Genomic DNA, 18,914 nt, shown 5'->3' on the forward strand with positions numbered 1-18,914 from the left:
ATAATATTTTTGAAAAAGAGTACTTCTTACCTGCCAAAATAACTTGTGGAGCATGTAAACATCCATGTCAAATGCAACATTAAAGATAATTATTGGTGTAAATAAACTAAAAAATAAATGTGGATCTATCCATTGTATGGCGTCTGCAAATTGTTGGACCTAATAATATAAAAACATGTCATTTTCTCATTTATCCATTGGTCTTTTGGCATAGAATACATGCCAGGCACTCCTATCTCTAGCAAAAGATAGAAAGATCCATCACAACATGATAAACACTAAAGTCTTAACACTGTTGGATATTCACAATTTTTCATCAGATCATTACCAACTACAAGAAAAGGTTAGTGTAATCTCTATGCCTATTTTATCTTCTTAAAGAACAGATATAGGAAGCACATTGACATAAGTACTAAAGAATATGTAGGAGATTTTCAGGCGTACAAGATAAAGAGATTTCAGATAGATGAAAGAGATTTCATGATGATGTACAAAGTCTGCAAAGGAGTAAACAATCATATCAAATTCCCAAAACTGTGTAATTAGTCATGGCTTACACAGAAGCTGTGTATGGGAGAATAGCAGGGATAGAGACTAGGAAGGTAATGCAGTTCATGAAATAACAAATTAATGGTGTTTTAGTTGATATTTGTAAATCCTATTATGGGCATCCATTCAACATTCATTCATTAAGGAAACACTGAGTACCTACTGTGTTGGTTGATTATCTTTGAATTTGGGAGATGATTCTCCATGGGTCTCTTGTGTTTCTCCATAATTTACAGATGGAGGCAGTGATTGCTTTCTTCCGGGAATATTTTCTTTCAAGAATATCTAACAGCTTTGGAAGAGAGAGCAAGTGTCCCTCCAGAGGAAAGGGCAGGTTTACTATACTCGCCAGTGTAATAATGATAATCTCTCTCCGGAGCAAGAGGGCAGAAAAGCTTACTGCCCATCATAAAATATTCAAGTTCTCTAATCTCAGATTTCTCCTCCTGTAATGCAACCCATTGAGTGTGCAGGTTTCACTTCTTTGCTTCTCCTTGTGGGGCTCATGGAACAGGGACAAGAAAATGCTGATACTCTGGCTTCTGCTATTGCTGTGAGTAACAAATCCTCTCTCTCAAGCCCAGGAGTCCCATGCCTTTTGCCAGGACCATGAAATTGTGGCAAGCCAACTGAATAGCTTGAAAGTAGAGTAAAGTCTTAGACTCTTCACAGATCTTGACACATAAGCTCATAGAAGTACTTAAAATTGCACTTACATCAAAAATCATATGGTTATGAAACCTGTTCATGACAAATGAAGTAGTAATCTGCTTCTGGTTCTCGCATAGATACATGATTTCCACTATGTTTTTTTTTAACATCACTGGTTAAATTTGTTTGGGAAAGTCAATCATTTCCACACACATTCTCATTTACGCACTGATTAACTAGAGCAGGTGTTGGCAAACTACACCCTCTGGGCCAAATCTGGCTCAAAGCCAGTTTTTATAAATAAAGTATTATTGGAACACAGCCATGCCCAATTACTTACATATTGTCTATGGCTGCTTTTGAGCTACAATGGCAGAGTTGAGTAGTTGTGAAAGAGATCATATGACCTGCATAATCTAAAATGTTTACTATGTGATCTTTTACAGAAAAAATTTACTGCCAATACCCGGGCTAGGGAACTATTTAATGTGTCAATAAATTGGGCGTTCAGGATTTGCAGGTACTAACTACTATATATAAAATAGATAAACAACAAGTTCATACAGTACAGTACAGGCAACTATATCCAATATCTTGTAGTAACCTATAATGAAAAAGAGTATGAAAATGAACATATGTATGTATATGTATGACTGAACTATTATGCTGTACACCAGAAACTGACACATCATAAACTGACTATACTTCAATAAAAAATTAAAATTAAAAAAAAAATGTATTCTGTATCCCTTGTAGTAAGCGTATTCTCTCTCCACTACCAGACTCCAGCTGTTTCTGATGATTTCATAATACTGTAGCTTGAGTCAGGTACACTTAGAGACTGGTCCCTAGTCTATGAGGCTTCTATGAAACATTCCTGAGGCATTGGTTCAATGTCAGAATTCTCTTACTACTAGAGTCTTGTACCAGTAACTCAAAGTCTCTCTGGGCTTCTAACATTTTAACCAGTTTCTTGTCTGAGTGTTCGAATTATGCTTAAATACTCAGCTACTCACACTCTCAGTAGCTGTAAGTGTACTCGTTCTGAATTGCTTACCTAGTCTCAGACCTAGGCTCTGTTTAGACTATGTTTAGCTGGATTTCAGCTCTTTCACTCCTGGTTCCTTTTTCTACACAGCTGATCTGATGCTACCCACACCACAAATATCTTTCAACTGGCAGAGCAGTGAAGAGATAGGTTCACAAATTTTCTTAAGCCATCTTTGTATTTACGTGAATTTTAGATATACTCAGATATATAAAATACTCATATTCACTGTACACACCTGGTCAGATGTAAAACTTAACATTTCAAAACTGCATCCAATTAAAAATAATATCACAGGGAGAGGAACTGGAAAGTCTTTCAAGTGTAGGTTCAAAAATGCTGCAAAAAAACTATGTCTTTACTGAAAGGCAATGAAATACCACATTTACAGAACTTTAATTTGATATGATTTCTTAATTTCAAGGACAATGACATGCTGTTCCACCACTTTCTTGCTATACTCCTGTAACTGAAACCCTTCCTCACACTTCGGCATACAGAATCAGTGTAATTGGTAATCCGCTAAATTCATGCTTTACCTCTTCTATGAGGTATATCATTTCCTTAGAATCTTCAGTAAATATTGTTAGCAATCACTGGCTGTTGGGTTGTACTAAAATATTTGTATCAATTTTTGTACATGTCATAAGTCAGATATTTGCTTTGTTAACGAATCTTTAGCAACCCTGCAATAAGGGGTTAATAATAAATAACTTAAATGAAATATTCTGGCTGATTCCCAAGATAACAATGAGGAATTAGTAAAATAATTTAACAATGAAAAAAAAATGGCTACCTATTACTAGTTACCTACTACCTATTAAAGCCCAAAATGAATATTTAACTTTGCTTAACTTCTTTCATTACTTGTTTTCAAAGTGCAATAGCAATATTACAGTGTTTCCTTCAGTTTAATGTTTTCTGATTATCTTGGTAATACATTTCCTAATCAGGTCAAAGAATGCAGAAAAGGTGCTCTCTCTTGATTTCTACAGTGTTCTTTTCTTCTCATAAAAGCTGAGTATAATTTAGCACTTGGACAAAACCTAAGGGACATCCTATCACGTGGTTAAAAAGTAACTGAATCATTCAGAAGATCTATCACTTTGAAAATTCTTTGTCCAGGGGAAGAAAGCTGTGGGACAGCTAACTTTAAAATATGAATGAAACAATAGTTTATGATAATGCAGGTAACAATAAAATCCCTAAACCCTTGATTTTCTGCCTATGTGCTTCAGTTCTCCACATCACTTAAATCTAACCATGACCTAGCTGGTAAAAAGGTATGAATACTTTGAACTCAATAGAAGTGAAGAATATGGATTAGATCCTACATGTGTCTTCTCGGGGCAGATTACTGTTGGATTCATTTGATTAAAAATCTGAGGATAGAGGTATGAATTTAAAAACAAAAATCTAATTTCCTACTCTTGCTACTTTCCTTAATTCTTTACAATGACATTTACAAAATATGTCCATAGAATAAACTAAAATAAAAAGGATTATACTTACCTCCAACTGTACAGATCAAAGACAATATTAGAATGATTTCAGGAAGATCCTCAGAACTTTTCATGAATACAGTCCTGAAAAATTTCAGCCATCCACTAGTAAATCTTTTGTCAAGAAAATCCAAATCAGAACCGCTGGAATTCATCCTGTTGTTTGTCACAGGCTTTCTGAATCCAACTCTTAGGACTCTCGGCAAAACTCACCTAGGACCAAAGGAACGTAGGATTTGCCTTCTTGATGGCCTTCTAAAGCTTTCCTTCGAAAGACAAATAAAAAGCTCATATTTCTCCTTAATTATTTCTAGTGATTTCTTAGAGTCTGCGAAAATTAGGGATACTTTCCTCTTCTACGATGCTTTTGATTTAAATGAGATAGAAAAGGTACAACCCCAAGGGACAGAGGCTAGTCAGCGTCATCCCATGTTCTTAATGATACCAAGCACTACTCAGCTATTATTCACTCTGTATCTATCCAACTGAAAAGAGGATTTTTCATGTAACCAGTCACCGGGACCACAAGCTGAAACAGGTTACTTAGCTCTAGGGATAGACAACTGAGGGATTTGCCCTCAGCCTATCTGAGCCTCGGGAAGCATGTTCTGGCAGCTACTTCAAAGTCAGAAGCGGTGGGGGTTTGGGTGATGGGGTGGAGAATATTCTGATCTCTTATGTTGTTCTATCCAGACAGAAATTAATAGACCATAATGATATTCAGTCATAACTTTCTTTTATCTCATTTGAGACCTTGATGGGCCAGGTTTTTTCCAACTTTTATATATTTTTATAGCAACCAAGTTCAACAGAATCTCACTGCCTGACTGTGAATATGTGACAAATACTCAGATTGGCTTCTTTAGTCTCTACTCCAGAGTTTCCTAACAAACCTTTTCCCCCAAGAAATGTTAAGCTAGCATATAAATGCTAATATTACTCTATTTTGATACTTTAAAAGAGTTGGGTAAAGAAGTAGTGGTTTAGAATAAACAGAATTTCAATGTTATTAAAACTCTTTTCCAGCTTAAATTGACTTTTAAAAGTTGTGGATAACTTTTTGAGTCCATGTCTCATTAAAGAAAAAAAAAATACTGGTTTGTCTTAAAGTTGCTACATAGATTTCTGACATTAATTTATAAGTAAATTAGATAATGCCTCAATTCTCTTTCTATGTGGAGTTAATGATTGTCCTCTCAAAAATGGCGTGTGGATTTGTCCTCAATGTCAGTCAGCCCTGAGAAATTCTCTTTCTCTTGGAGGGGAAATGGATTCACCTTGTCCCTGAAAGTGGGAAGTCTTTCTTCCCTTTAATCACTACATTTTGTAGGAACTGTGCGACAAAATTATCCTGAAGGGGTACTGTGGGCTCTCAGTAACTATCACAAGCTGCAAAGCTATTAATGGTTTATGACAGAGAACTGGAGTTGGATTGTCTGCTCAGAAAACTCTCCCAGCACACGACGCAGCGTCCGTCTGACTCACAGACCCTGAAGATGGGCGGTCTGTTGTCCTCCCAATGACCTTCACTCAGAACGAGCCCTTCCTCCCTCGGGCTCCGCTCCAGACACCTGAGGAGATGCACCACGGCATCAGTGTGCTTCCAGTACTGCCTAAGGCAAAAGGAACAAACACAAGGCAGGTGAGCAGTCTGGAAAGTTGATACCGGATGTGTAATGACGGAGGGCTGGGGGCAGAAATTCAAACTGAGTGGCTGGTTGATCTTCGCGAAAGTCCGCTGCCTTAGGAAAGGTGGAAACTACAAGAGGGAATGTCTGGCTGAATCTGTAGCTGGAACACTGTAGGAGCATTTCCTTCTTTCTGAGGAGAGGCTGAGGGAGAAAGTACCAGAGGGGAAGGGCAACTTCCTGAAGGGGAAGCCAGGGGAGGACTCACCATCAGCGCCTCAGGAGGAGCATCATATGGTATGTAAGTGACAAGTGGAGGCTAGCTAATCCGTTCACCCGGAACTGCCACAACCAACTGCAGCCTCACTGACAGTTAGTTCCTCTAAGCCCCGCCCCTGGCCTGCACCCATTGGTTTCAGGTTCACAACCCCTGACTTGACTGGCTGACGACGAAATCAGTCCTAGAAGGCATTACACAGCATCATTGCCCCTGTACCCCTATGGCAACTTTTGAAGTCTTAAGACCGTGTATTTAAAAAAGTTAATTCCAGCAATTGTATTACTATATTAATTTAAACCTTAGGAACAGTGAATTTCTGGCAAAGAGCCAACGGACACTGTTTTTCCAGAACTCCAGTTGCAGTGAATTCCCTAGATAAAATAGAATGGTAGAAATTTTGAAATATGAGGATGCAGGTTAGGAAAGACAGAGGTGTGTACTTATTGCCATTTTGTTCATTGTTTTGGGGTTGTTTTGTAGTTCTCTTTTGTTCCTTTCTTTTTGTTTTGCTCTTTCCTTGTGCTTTGATGACCATCTTTAGTATCTTGTTTGGATTCCTTTCTTTTATTTTTTATTTTTTTTTTTACATTTTTTATTGATTTATAATCATTTTACAATGTTGTGTCAAATTCCAGTGTAGAGCAAAATTTTTCAATTATACATGAACATATATATATTCATTGTCACATTCCTTTCTCTGTGAGCTACCATAAAATCTTGTATATATTTCCCTGTCCTATACAGTATAATCTTGTTTATCTATTCTACAGTTTTGAAATCCCAGTCTATCTCTTCCCACTCCCCACCCCCTTGGCAACCACAAGTCTGTATTCTATGTCTATGAGTCTATTTCTGTTCTGTATTTATGCTTTGTTTGTTTGTTTGTTTTTAGATTCCACATATGAGCGATCTCATATGGTATTTTTCTTTCTCCTTCTGGCTTACTTCACTCAGAATGACATTCTCCAGAAACATCCATGTTGCTGCAAATGGCGTTATGTTGTTGGTTTTTATGGCTGAGTAGTATTCCATTGTATAAATATACCACATCTTCTTTATCCAGTCACCTGTTGATGGACATTTAGGCTGTTTCCATTTCTCAGCTATTGTAAACAATGCTGCTATAAACATTGGGGTGTAGGTGTCATCCTGAAGTAGGGTTCCTTTCTTTTGTGTGTGTATCTATTATAATCTTTGTTTTGTGGTTACTGTGAGGTTTATATATACCAACCTATATATGTATAAGTGGTTATTTTAAGTTGCTTATTTCTTAAGTTCAAATGCATTTTAACAACTCTGCATTCCCCCTCACCATGCTTGCTGACTTTGACATCATATTTTATATCTTTATGTTTTGTGTATCCTTTAACTACATGTTGTGGATATAGATGATTTTATTACCTTTGTCTTTTAACCTTACTTGTACCTTTATACATTGTTGATTTACTGCCTTTACTTTATATTTGCCTTTACCAATGAGACTTTTAATTTTGTAGTTGACTTGTAAGTTTTTATATTTCTAGTTGTGGCTTTTTCTTGTTTACCTAGAAAAGTCCATTTAACATTTCTAATAAAACTGGTTTAGTGGTTTACTGGTGCTGAACAAGCTTTTGCTTGTCTATGGAACTTTCAATCACTTCATCAAATCTGAATGAAATACTTGCCAGGTAGAGTATTCTTGGTTGTAGGTTTTCCCCATTCACCACTTTAAATATATCATGCCACTTCCTTCTGGCTGCCATTTCTGCTCCCTATTTGGGCTATGTGGGGCCTTCTGCTGTAGTGGGCTGACTACTGCTGGTGGTCTGGTAGGTGTAGCTGATCCCTGGTTTGGTTACTTGCCATGCCTTGCCTTTTGTGGAGGCTCCTGGCCACTGGAGGGCAGGGTTGGGTCACAAGGCCGCTGGCTGCATTGCCCCAGGAGGTCCCAGTGTAGTGCTGGTCTACTGCTGGGCAGAGTTGGGTTCTGGAGTGGGTGAATGTGGTGCTGGCAGTCCCAGATCTAATGTTGGATTGCTGGTGGGTAGGGTTGGTTCTTGGTGTGGCTGGCTGTTGTGTTCAGGGTGTCCTGAATTTGGTGTTGACCAGCTGGTGAGTGAGGTATATCCTATGGCAGCTGGCTGAGGTGTCCAAGTTGTCTTGGATCTGATGTTTACCTTCCATTGGGCAGGACTTGGGCCTGGGGCTTGGGGGGGGGGGGTCCCAAGGCTAGTAGAGCTGGCTCTCTGGTGGGTGGAATCAGGTTTCTGAGCCTCAATCTGTAGGGCCCTGAAGGGCTAAGAGCTGGAGTAGGTCCACTGGTGAGAAGGCTGACATGGCTGGCTGAAGGGTCTTTGTGTGTTCCAAGCTGGTGTTGGCTTGCTGGTGGGTGAATCCAGATCCTTGGGTGTCTGGCTGAGGGTCTGCAGTAGTCCTGGGGCTGGTGTCTACCCATTGGTGAGTGAGGCTGGTCCCGGGGCTACTGTTGGCTAACTGATGAGTGGAACTGGGTCCCATTGTCTCTGGCTACAGAGTCCTAGAGTCCTGGGGCTAGTGCCAGTGTGCTGGTGTGCAGGCCTGGGTCTAGGGTCCTCTGGTGGACAGGACTGGTCCTGGGGCAGCTGTGGGCTCAGGGGTGCAGCAGGCCTACTGGTGGGTGGGGTTCTGTTTCTGCCCAGCTAGTTGCTTGGCCTAAGGTGTCCCAGTACTGGGGCCTATAGGCTGATGTGTGGCACAAGGTCCTGGCACTAGTAAGCTAGAGGCAGGATTCCAAAATGGTGCTTGCCAGCATCAATATCCATGTGGCAGAATGAGCTCCACAAAGTGGCTGCTACCACTGTCTATGTCCCTGGGGCAAGTCCCAGCTGCCTTCTGCCTCTCCAAAAGGCTCTCCAAGATCAGCAGCTGGGTATGACCCAGGATCCTTTCAAATTACTGCTTCTGTTCTGGTTCTGTGTGCGCCCTGTAGGAGTGGAATCTCTAGCTCCTATTGCCCTCTGCCTCTCCTGAAAGCAAGCTCCACTGTCCTTCAAAGCCAAATATTCTTATGAAATTGTCTTCCTGCTGCAGAACCCCCAGGCTGGGGAGCCCAGTTTGGGTCTTGAACCCCTTGCTCCTTTGGGAGTGCTGCAATTGTAATTATCCTTCCATTTGTGGGTTGCCCACCTGTGGATATGGGTCTTGACTATATCACCTCTCCACCCCTCTACCTGTCTCATGGTGGTTCTTTGTTTATACCTTTAGCTTCTACTAGTCTTCTGATTTTTTTCTCATCAATAGTTTCTCTATGAGTAGATGTAATTTTGGTGTGCCTGTGGGAGAATGCAAGCTCAGGGTCTTCATACCCTTCCATCATGGCCATTCCTCTTGGCAATTTTAGTTTGTCTCTCACCTCTGTGGTTTGTGATAAAAATTAGTTGTTAATGTCATTGAAAATCTTTTGTATATAAGAGTTCCTGTCTTTTGCTACTTTTAAGATTCTCTTTGTCTTTGATTATGTTTGATTATTATGTGTCTTTGTGTGGATCTTTTTGTGTTTATTCTACATAGAGTTTGCTGATTTTCTTATTAGATATGGAGGCTAATGTTTCTTATCAGATTTGGAAAGTTTTCAGTCATTTTTGAAGAAATATTCTTTCTATCCCCTCTCTGTATCCCCTCTCCTTCTGGGACGTTCATTATGAATATGATGGTGCTCTGATAGTGTTCCACAGGTCTCTGAGGTTCTGTTCATTCTTCTTCAGTCTTCTTTTTTCTGTTCCTCAGAAGAGCCAACCTCAACTGATCTATCTTCAAGTTCATTGTTTCTATTTTCTGCCTCCTTGAACCAGTTATTGAGCCCCTCTAGTGAATTTTTCATTAGTTATTACACTTCTATAATTCAGAATTTCTATCCACTCTTTTTTTTATAATTGTTATCTCTTAACTGATATTTTATATTAGTGATACATCATTCTTATACTTTCTTTTAATTCTTTAGACATGGTTTCCTTTAGAGTACTTTGCTGGGATCCCAGTCATTCTTTAAAGTTATAATGCTTGAGTTCACATCTTTATTACTCACAGGAAAAGGATCAGGGGATGGATTTTCCCCTCAATATAACTTCCTGTCCCCTAACATAGCAGCAGTGTTTCTCACTGACTCAGAGACTGCTGGGCATCTAATCCTAATACCTTTTATTCACGATGAGTCTTCTGTCTTTTTCAGAGATGACCCCGAACCAGAGGTAATATATTTGTAGTGTCAGTTTCATTTTCCCTTAAAAACTGAGTTTTCTTGCTTCATTAACCAAGGCAACAGCTCTCAGGTGGGTAGTGGGTTTAGAAGCTAGAATTTAGATACCGGAAAGGTTTATCTTAAGGGAAGTCAGAGGAAAAAAGGCCTCCAACACCTAGAGTCATAGGAAAGAGATGAATATTGATATATGAGGTGGGGGAGTGGCGGGTAGTGACAATCCGTGCCAATAGAGGCTTTTGATTTCCTGAGACAGGAGCTGAGGGAGAAGTTATGAGAGGGAAAGGTAATTTTTATAGTGACAAAAAGAAAAGAGAAGGCTTATTGCCAAAATGTGTTTTGTGTGTACACACAGTGTGCGTGTGTTAGTTCGTGTTGGGGGTGAAGTGTGGCTGTATGTGTACTAACTGGAGGCTGGTTAATGATCTCACTTTAGAGAAGCTAAGCCCAACAGTACTCCTCTGAGAACGGTATTTGCCCAAGCCCAAGCCCCAGCCCTAGCTCTGGTTTCATTCCCCATCCCTGGTCTGTTTGGCTAATAAAGTGTAATTCTAGGACATTCTAGATAAAGATCACTACCCCTAAGTTGTAAGGCAAGATATGTAGTCCAGAAGACATTAATCATTAAACCAGCAATACCAGGATGCAAGAAGAAATAAAAAACTTCACTTTCAAAAGAATTGTTCATGTTAAAGTATGCTATGATCTGGTAGTAAAAGCACTTCTTTTCCAGGATTCCAGCAGGAGGAAGACATTCTGGGGAAGCTGGTATGAGTTCATGTGCATAAAGTGCCAATAAGCAGGTGGCTGGGTTGGCGTTTAAAGGAGAAAAATAGAAACCAAGAGCACCAGGAAAGGAGTGCTTTCCCTGTATTTAAAATTGTATGTGGAGAGGGGAGTTTATAGGAAGATGAAAGGGACCTGTGTCTGTGTTTGATTTTCCCATTCCTGCTGTTTGAGGAGATGGGTTGTAGAGATGTAGATGCCAAGGGGAATGATTTTTAGAAACTTAGCATACCTCTGCAGAGAGCAGTCTTCACTAGATCTCATTGTGGATATACTAGTTTAATGTACATTATGTACATAAATAGCAGGACTTCAAAGACTCATTAGTAACACTCTCAATAGGAGATCTAATTAAATTTTCTTACAAGTTAGCAGGTAAGTTTTCAAACCCTGTGTATGAATCACAGGACAGTTACAGAACAATGGGCAGATATGTTTATGATTTAGGCATAAACCTAAGATTCTTTTTTCTTTTATTCTTATTTTTTATTAAAGTATAGTCAATTTATAATGTTAGTTTCAGGTGTCACAGCAAAGCAATTCAGTTATACATATACATGCATATATTTTTTTTTCCAGTTTCTATTCTATTACAGCTCATTACAGGAAATTGAGTATAGTTCCTTGGGTGTGGTATAACCAGGGATTAGGCAAGCAAGGAAGTCCAAAAATAAAAATCAAGTTTTAACAGATTACCAGAGTAATGGTTATTGAGTAACAGGTTTGGGAGGAAAACCCCAACAGTTCCATCTGAGTTCCAGAGTTTCAGGTAGAAAGTGAGAAACTCCCAATGCTAGTGAAGAATTTATCAACGAATTTCATGGGCTTCCCACTCCATCCTGCTATCCAGCTCCTTATGCTTTCCCTCTGGGTAAGAGGATCAGGTAACTTTTAATTTTTTCTCTCAAGTGCATTGGCTGGAAATCAATGGCAAATAAATACCAGACTGTAGTCTTTTTACTTCTATAAGGTTAGATAGAGGATTATGTTTGGGTCTGCATGTTAATCACGTACGTATCTGAGTTGTTGGCAATTAGCAAACAGTTGAAGTTGAGCATATTTGAAATAGTGACTTTGTAAACAGAGAATGAAAGAAATGTAATGAGTCCTGCTTCTGAAGTGAGCCCAAGTCTCATAAACTAGAGAGCCAGAAACCTGCTGGAGGCAAATGAGCTCTTTGCAAGTTAGTTTGTTTTGCAGTATTCTTTGCAGCCCATTTGCCTTTTAGGTTTTATTTGTTTTGAGGCTTTTCTTGGTCAAAAAATTTTTCATTTTTATGCTGTCAAATCTGTTGGGATTTTTTTACTTTTTTTACTTTTTTTACTTACTTATCATGACAAACTGAGGTACACCTGAAACACGTTAAAAATTTAGTAAATATTTCAAGTCTTGTTATTTTCTAGTCATTTAAAATAATTTAACTCAAATCCATCTAATATATTTAACTCAGATCCATCTAAAACCAGTTTGGTTCATGGTCAAGGCAATAACTAATGTTCTATAGAAATTCAATAGAGAAAAAAAACTCATAGTAGCTTCTAGTTAAGAATTTTTTTTCCTGGGGGAAGTATCATCTGAGTTTAGTTAGACGGTTCAATCAAAATTTGAATGTGGGATGATATATGCTGAGGACAAAAAGTGTGAGAGGTAGAGGAAACCATTATGTTACTTCTCCTTAATTTACTTCTGCATCTAAAATGCAAAAATGGGTCAATAAAAAATGTTTAAAAAAATAAAATAAAATGCAAAAATGGGAAAGATTGGTAGTGTCATCAAGTAACTCAGAATCTAGTAAGGGAGACAAGCATGTGAAAAAGTAATGATGAAACTGTGTGGTAAGCACAATTATAGAAATTGTTATGGAGATAGTGATAGCTTGTTAACTCTTCTATATTGCTATTTTTTTACTTCCTTATGTATTATTGGATCTTTCCTTGAGGGTAGGGACTATATAACCCATATAACTGACATTACATCTACATGTTCTTTTTTGATATTCACAATACCCTGTGAGTCAGGGTATACCCTATCAACTCTGATGTCTATATAGGTTACATGTGCAATAAACTTAGATTTTCAGGTTACAGTCTTTATTACTTGGCATCCTCAGTCTCCTAAATGATTGGTTTTTTTTTAGTTGTATACATTAAAGATCACTTTACCTGCTGTAATGCTCAATTCATCTTGACAAATGCATAATGTCACTTATCAACCACTGTGGCTTCACACAGAATAGTTTCATTGCCCTAAAACTCCCCTGTGCCTCACCCATTCAACCTTCCCCCAACCTCTGAATCCCTGGCCGCCACTGGTATTTTTACTGTCTCTGTGGTTTTATCTTTTACAGAATGACATAGACTCATTCAGTATATAACCTTTCTAGACTGACCACTTTCACTTAGTAATATGCATTTAAAGTTTATCCATGTCTTTTTGTGGTTTGGTAGCTCATTTCTTTTTATAGGTGAGAAATATTCTATTATATAAATGTAGATCATTTACTCATTCACCTATTGAAAGTACCTTGGCTGCCTTCATTTTTGGTGATTATGAATAAGGCTGCTATAAACACATCTATGCAGATTTTTGTGTGGATCTAAGTTTTAAAATAAGTTGCGTAAATACCTAAGAACACAATTGCTGGATCATACATTAAGTGTATGTTTAATTTTGTAAGAAACTGCCAAACTGTCATGCAAAGCTATACCATTTTACATTTTTATCAGCAATAATGAGAATTTCTGTTTTTGGCCATATCCTCACCAACATTTGGTATTATAATTTTTTTAACCATTTTAATAGGTATGTAGTAAAATCTCATTATTGTTTTAATTTGAAATTTCCAGATGACAAGAGATTTTGTGTATTTTTTCATGTGCTTATTCGCTATTTGTATATTTTCTTTGATGAGGTGTCTGTTCAGAATTTTTTGCCTACTTTTAAATTAAGTTGTTTGTTTTGCTATTTTTTGTATATGTTGAATACAAGTCTGCTATAGTCTAAATGTTTACACTTCCTCCCTCAATTCATATATTGAAATCCTAACCCATAAAGGTTATGGTATTAGTAGGTGGGGCTTTTGGGTGGTGATTAGGGCATGAGGGTACAGCCCTGATACATGGGATTACTGCTCTTGTAACAGATCCACAGAGCTTTTTAGTGCCTGTCCATGTGAGGATACAATGAGAAATGTACAGACTGTAAGAGAGCCCTCACCCAGTCATGCTGGCATCCTAACCTTGGACTTCCAGCCTCCAGAACTGTGAGAAGTACATCTCTGTTGTTCATTAGCCACTCAGTCTGTGGTATTTTGTTACAGCAGCCTGAAAGGACTAAGACAAAGTCCTATGTCACATATGTATTCTACAAGTACTTTCTTCTAATCTATGGCTTATCTTTATATTCCCTTTACATTGTTTTTCACAGGACAAAAAATTTTAACTTTAATGAAGTCCAACTCATGAATTTTTTTCCCTTCATGGGTCATACTTTTAGTAATGTATCTAATAACTCATCATCAAACCCAAGGTTAGCTGGATTTCCTCCTATGTTTTCTTCTAGAAGTTTTATAGTTTTGCATTTTTATTGGTCTATAAATCCATTGTGAGTTAATTTTTGTGAAACTCAGTTAGATGTCTATATTAAGTTTTTAGCATATGAATGTTATCAGGGGTTGAATAGTGTCCACTACACCCTGTTCCCAATTCGTATCTATCTGGAACTTCAGAATGTGATCTAATTTAGAAATAAGGTCGTTGCAGATGAAAGTAAGGTAAGGATCTAAGAATGAAATCATCCTGCGTTAGGGTGGGCTCTGAATCCAATGATGGCATCCTTATAAAAAGAGGGAAGGACATAGAGCCACAGCATAGAACACCATGTGAAGATGGAGGCAGGTATTATAGTGATGCACCTACAAATCAAGGAATTCCAAGGATTATTGGCAACCACAAGAAACTTGGAGAGAAGGAACCAACACTACTAACAACTTGATCTAGGGCTTCTGACCTCTAGATCCGTGAAAAAAATACATTTCTATTGTTTTAAGCTACCAAGTGTGTAGTAGTTTGTCATGGCATCCCTAGGAAGGTAATCAGACATCCAGCTCCCCCAGCAGCATCATTTGTTCAAAAGATGATTTTTCCTCCATTGAATTGCTTTTGCATCTTTGCCAAAAAAACAGCTGACTGTGTTTGTGTGGGTCCATATCTGGACTTTCGCGTCTGTTCCATTGATCTATTTGTCTGTTCTTTGGACAATACCACACTGTATTGATTACTGCAGCTTTATACTAACTCTTGAAGTTGGGTAGCACCAATCCCCTGACTTTGTTTTTCTCCTTCAGTATTGTGTTATTCTGGGTCTTTTGCTTCTTCACATAAACTTTAGAATCAGTTTATCAATATCCATAAAATAACTTGCTGGAATTTTGATTAGGGTTGCATTTAATTGACAGATCAACTTGGGAAGAACTGATAATATTGAGTTGTCCTATCTGTGAATATGGAATATCTCTCATTAATTTAGTTCTTCTTTGATTTCATTCATCAAAGTTTTGTTGTTTTCCTCATACAGATCATGTATGTATTTTGTTAGATTTATGTCTAAGTATTTCATTCTCAAGTTAATGATTTTAGTGCTTTTCTGTATATAGGAAGATGCAAGAACCTGGGGTCACTGAAATTTTTCTTTAGATATGTGTCTTAACTATCCAGGGCTGATATATCCAGAGCACAGAGTGCTTCCTGTTTTCTCCATCTTGAATTCCCCTCAGATGCACTGTTGGTGGGTGACTGCAGTGGTTAATGGCTTGATCCTTAAAGAACTGGAATGTCAGGCAACTTTTTTTCTTTACAATACTGTGTTTGAGTCTGGTTTGGATTCTTGCTTTGTCTCTTCAGATTATTTTTATTCTTGGCTCATAGCATGCCTTATAATTTTTTGTTAATATCCAGATGTGATACCTCAGGTAATAGGAACTAAGGTAAATAGAGCTTTAGCATGGGTTTTATGTTAATCTGGCTAGGAGTTGGGTTGTGTTGACTCTTCTGTAGGTCTAGGTGTCAAAGGCTTCAAATTCTTGTAGTTCCTTGTTTTTGCTTCCCCTGTTGATTTGAACTTCCCTAAGAACTCCTTATTTATTAAAGCCTGAGACTTGCAACCATTTCAGCTGTAATCCACTATCATATTGGAGCCCTGTTGATGTGGTGGTAAAGAGTGAAGGAGGAGAAGTTTTTAAAAATCTTACAGTTAGAGAGACCATCAAAATTCATCAAAACGTACATCTGAAATACATGTAGGCTATTGTACAGGAGCCATATCATAATAAAGGTGTTAAAAAATTAATTTAATTTAATTTAAAAGTTTAAAAAAATCGTAAAACAAAGACTATAAAGTACATCACTTTGGAAATAAGCTCTGGGTTGTTTTCAAAATAAAATCTGTGCAATAAAGAAAAATCTTACGGTTAAACCTCACTCTTTTAGTAGGCCTGTGTCCTTCGGCTATGACCTTCAAAATTTTTTACCTATTTTTTTCCTCCTTCCCCAACTTAAATGAGACAGGGAAGCTAAAGAAAACTGGAGCGGGGTCATTGTCCTTCCATCCACATGAGATAAGGCTCTGGTAAAGTCTTATTTCCTGGGTAGTAAGTCTTTTTATGGAACATGCGCTGGGCTTATTTTAAAATGGTGACATTCCCTTCCTCTTGCTAAAGTTATGAGGTGATTTTTTTGGCATTGTATCATGAGAACTGGTGGAGTTCCAGCTGGTGAAACCTATAAAACCTGGGGTTCTCCCTAAGACTAGGTCCCTGAGGAGTTCATCACCCTCTAGCTAGGTCACAGTTAGCCTTCAGAAATTCATCAAAATTATCATTATTCGTCTTATGTTGTTTAATTTATGTTTCAACTTTTGTATTTAATAAATATTTATTGATTAGATAGTATATACCAGAAACATTTTCAAAGACTACATATCAGTGGTGAAGAAGATAGAAGAATTTATTTTCTAATGGAGGAAGAGAGGCAAATAAAAAGATAACTATGAAACAGAGAGATAAGTGCTATCATGTGGTAAGTCTAGGGTAGTATGAAAATACATTTCTCTTAATTTGTACTGGATTTTATTTTCAGATTATCCACAGAGGATAAAGCACAAAAATAATGAGACAGCTGTATTGGGAGAAAATGTGACAATTTTCTGCAATTTAACAACTCCAGCAGATGTTGTTCAAATTACCTGGCAGAAGATTCAAGATTCTTTGCCACAAAATATTGGCACATATAGCAGTAAATATGGAGAAAAGATTCTTCCACCATATATAGATCGGCTGCACTGTGAGGCCATTGAATTGAATTGTTCATTCATAACTATCCGTGAAGTGACATTTGAAGATGAAGCCTGCTACAAATGCTTATTTAATATTTTCCCACATGGACGCTATGGAGGACAAATCTGCCTTAACATTATAAGTATATAAACTTTTTATGTGGAGTCAAAATCATGGGGATGTGGTCTTTGAAGTTTAAGATCCAGAGAAAGAATTTTAGAAAAGGAACAACAATAATAGAGTTCATTCAGGCAAAGTCCTTTATTTTACAGAAGAACAGAACAGGAGCCAATGATGGTCACATGCTTTGCCTATTTCCACACAATGCAAGACCTAACACAGCTTTTAGGTTTTCAGACTTCTTATCAGACTTTTTTGGTACTACACTGCACTGCCTTTAGTCCACTGGATGAATCTCATGAATGGCATTAGGATTTTCGCTGGGAAAATAGAGGAGAAGAAAAAGAGACAGTAGAGGAGAAAGAGGAAAAAAGATGCTAAGAGAATAAGAATTTCCCAATCTTCAAATTAACAGACCATTGAAGGGATAGTGATAGTGTCATACTGTTCCCTCATTATGTTTCTATAAATTTAAAGTATTAAGGGTTTATATAATTTAAGTTTAAGGCTGAATGGAAATAGAGATACCAATTGTCCCTCTCAAACTGGAGGATAGTGGGTGTAGGAGGTAGAATTGGGAGCTTTTGTAAAAATGTGGGGAGAGGTATTTGAGATGGACATGTTTTCAACATTTTATTTTCATAGAAAAATTTATTGGCGAGTCCACCTCTAACACCATAGAAATCTAGGATGACGTATTTTTATATTAATTTTGTTTCTCTCTCTCTTTCTTTTTTGCCTCAGCTCTATCTGAATTAAGAACTGAACTCCAGTCCAATCTTGACTGTGAAGATTTTCTTAGATTTACTTACTCAGCTGTGGGAAAACCTGCTCCTCAAATATCTCTTTTCCCATTACAAGTCTTGATTAATCCACCAGAGGAATCCCTTGCTCTGAACCCCAATGGCACAGTCACTGTCACTAAAGTGTATAACGTCTCCTTAGAGACTGTGAGGTCCCTCAGACTCCAACACCTGACTGTGCACATGGATCATCCTCTGAAGAATGAAAAGAAGATCATTCCTCTGACAGTCAAACAAGAATGTAAGTAGAAGTAATAACCAACAGTGGGGAATATTCACCTTTAAAATTCACACAAGTATTTGTGTGGCCATCTATTTGTAAAACTATAAATCAGGATAATACACCCACATGGTTAAGAGAATCAAATAATGAAGATAGGATCTACCCCAGCCCTGCTTCAGGGGTATCTGTTCTTATACTGCAAAATTTAAAAAAAAATATTTATTTTTTCTCTTTTTGTTGGGGAGGTAATTAGTTTTATTTTTTTTAATGGAGGTACTAGGGATTGAACCCAAGACCTTGTGCATGCTAAGCACACACTCTACTACTGAGCTATACCCCACTTACATGGTAAATTTTTAATTGATCTCCATTACATATTTTTCCCTAAATTTCTGCTACAGTCAATGAAGATTAGGCTCCTTCAACTTTTGTTCCTTTCATAAAGTCCCTTTCCTTCTCAATATAGTTCTTTTGCTGCTTAAACTCTGCAACTTTCAACAGTATGGTTAAACCTTTTTTCTTTTTCATTCACCATAGAAAGCCTTTGTTAGCTACCACTTCTGCTTGCCCATCTTCCTTTCAAGCTTTGTCAATGGTATCTTCTGTTTCAAAGCCATAATTCAAAACAGATAACTTCCCTAAAGAATTTAAATAATAATTCAAATATATACATTTCTGTAGAATTTAAATAATTAAATATTCCACCTAATAATCTTTTAAAATGAGAACCTTTAATCTCTATATATTCAGTACAAATACTGATGTATTTGGGTTTTAATT

At 37.6% G+C, this 18,914-nt stretch overlaps 2 protein-coding genes across 3 annotated transcripts in view; one reads left to right on the plus strand and one right to left on the minus strand.

Annotated features, from left to right (window-relative positions):
- The window catches only part of SLC9C1 (solute carrier family 9 member C1), a 64,013-nt gene extending 58,162 nt beyond the window's left edge, over positions 1–5,851 (minus strand). The window contains exons 1-5 of the mRNA XM_014568464.2: positions 5,647–5,851; positions 5,240–5,363; positions 3,761–3,963; positions 2,487–2,587; positions 31–159 (exon numbers count right to left, since the gene is read on the minus strand). Of these exons, the coding sequence (XP_014423950.1) occupies positions 31–159; positions 2,487–2,587; positions 3,761–3,905 (375 nt within the window). The 5' untranslated portion in view covers positions 3,906–3,963; positions 5,240–5,363; positions 5,647–5,851. The remainder of the gene's footprint in view (positions 1–30; positions 160–2,486; positions 2,588–3,760; positions 3,964–5,239; positions 5,364–5,646) is intronic.
- Positions 5,852–11,334: 5,483 nt separating this feature from the next.
- The window catches only part of LOC106731230 (OX-2 membrane glycoprotein-like), a 31,233-nt gene continuing 23,653 nt past the window's right edge, over positions 11,335–18,914 (plus strand). Inside the window, exons 1-3 of one of the 2 annotated variants that reach the window (XR_004319624.1) lie at positions 11,335–11,541; positions 16,792–17,130; positions 17,853–18,152. Coding sequence is in view for 1 of the 2 variants with exons in the window: in XM_032479129.1 (XP_032335020.1) it covers positions 11,448–11,541; positions 16,792–17,130; positions 17,853–18,152 (733 nt within the window). In the remaining variant the exon portion in view is untranslated. The remainder of the gene's footprint in view (positions 11,542–16,791; positions 17,131–17,852; positions 18,153–18,914) is intronic. The other variant, XM_032479129.1, reaches the window with a different exon arrangement.

The sequence above is a fragment of the Camelus ferus genome, chromosome 1 (genome assembly GCF_009834535.1).
Source record: "Camelus ferus isolate YT-003-E chromosome 1, BCGSAC_Cfer_1.0, whole genome shotgun sequence".
Taxonomy (NCBI): domain Eukaryota; kingdom Metazoa; phylum Chordata; class Mammalia; order Artiodactyla; family Camelidae; genus Camelus; species Camelus ferus.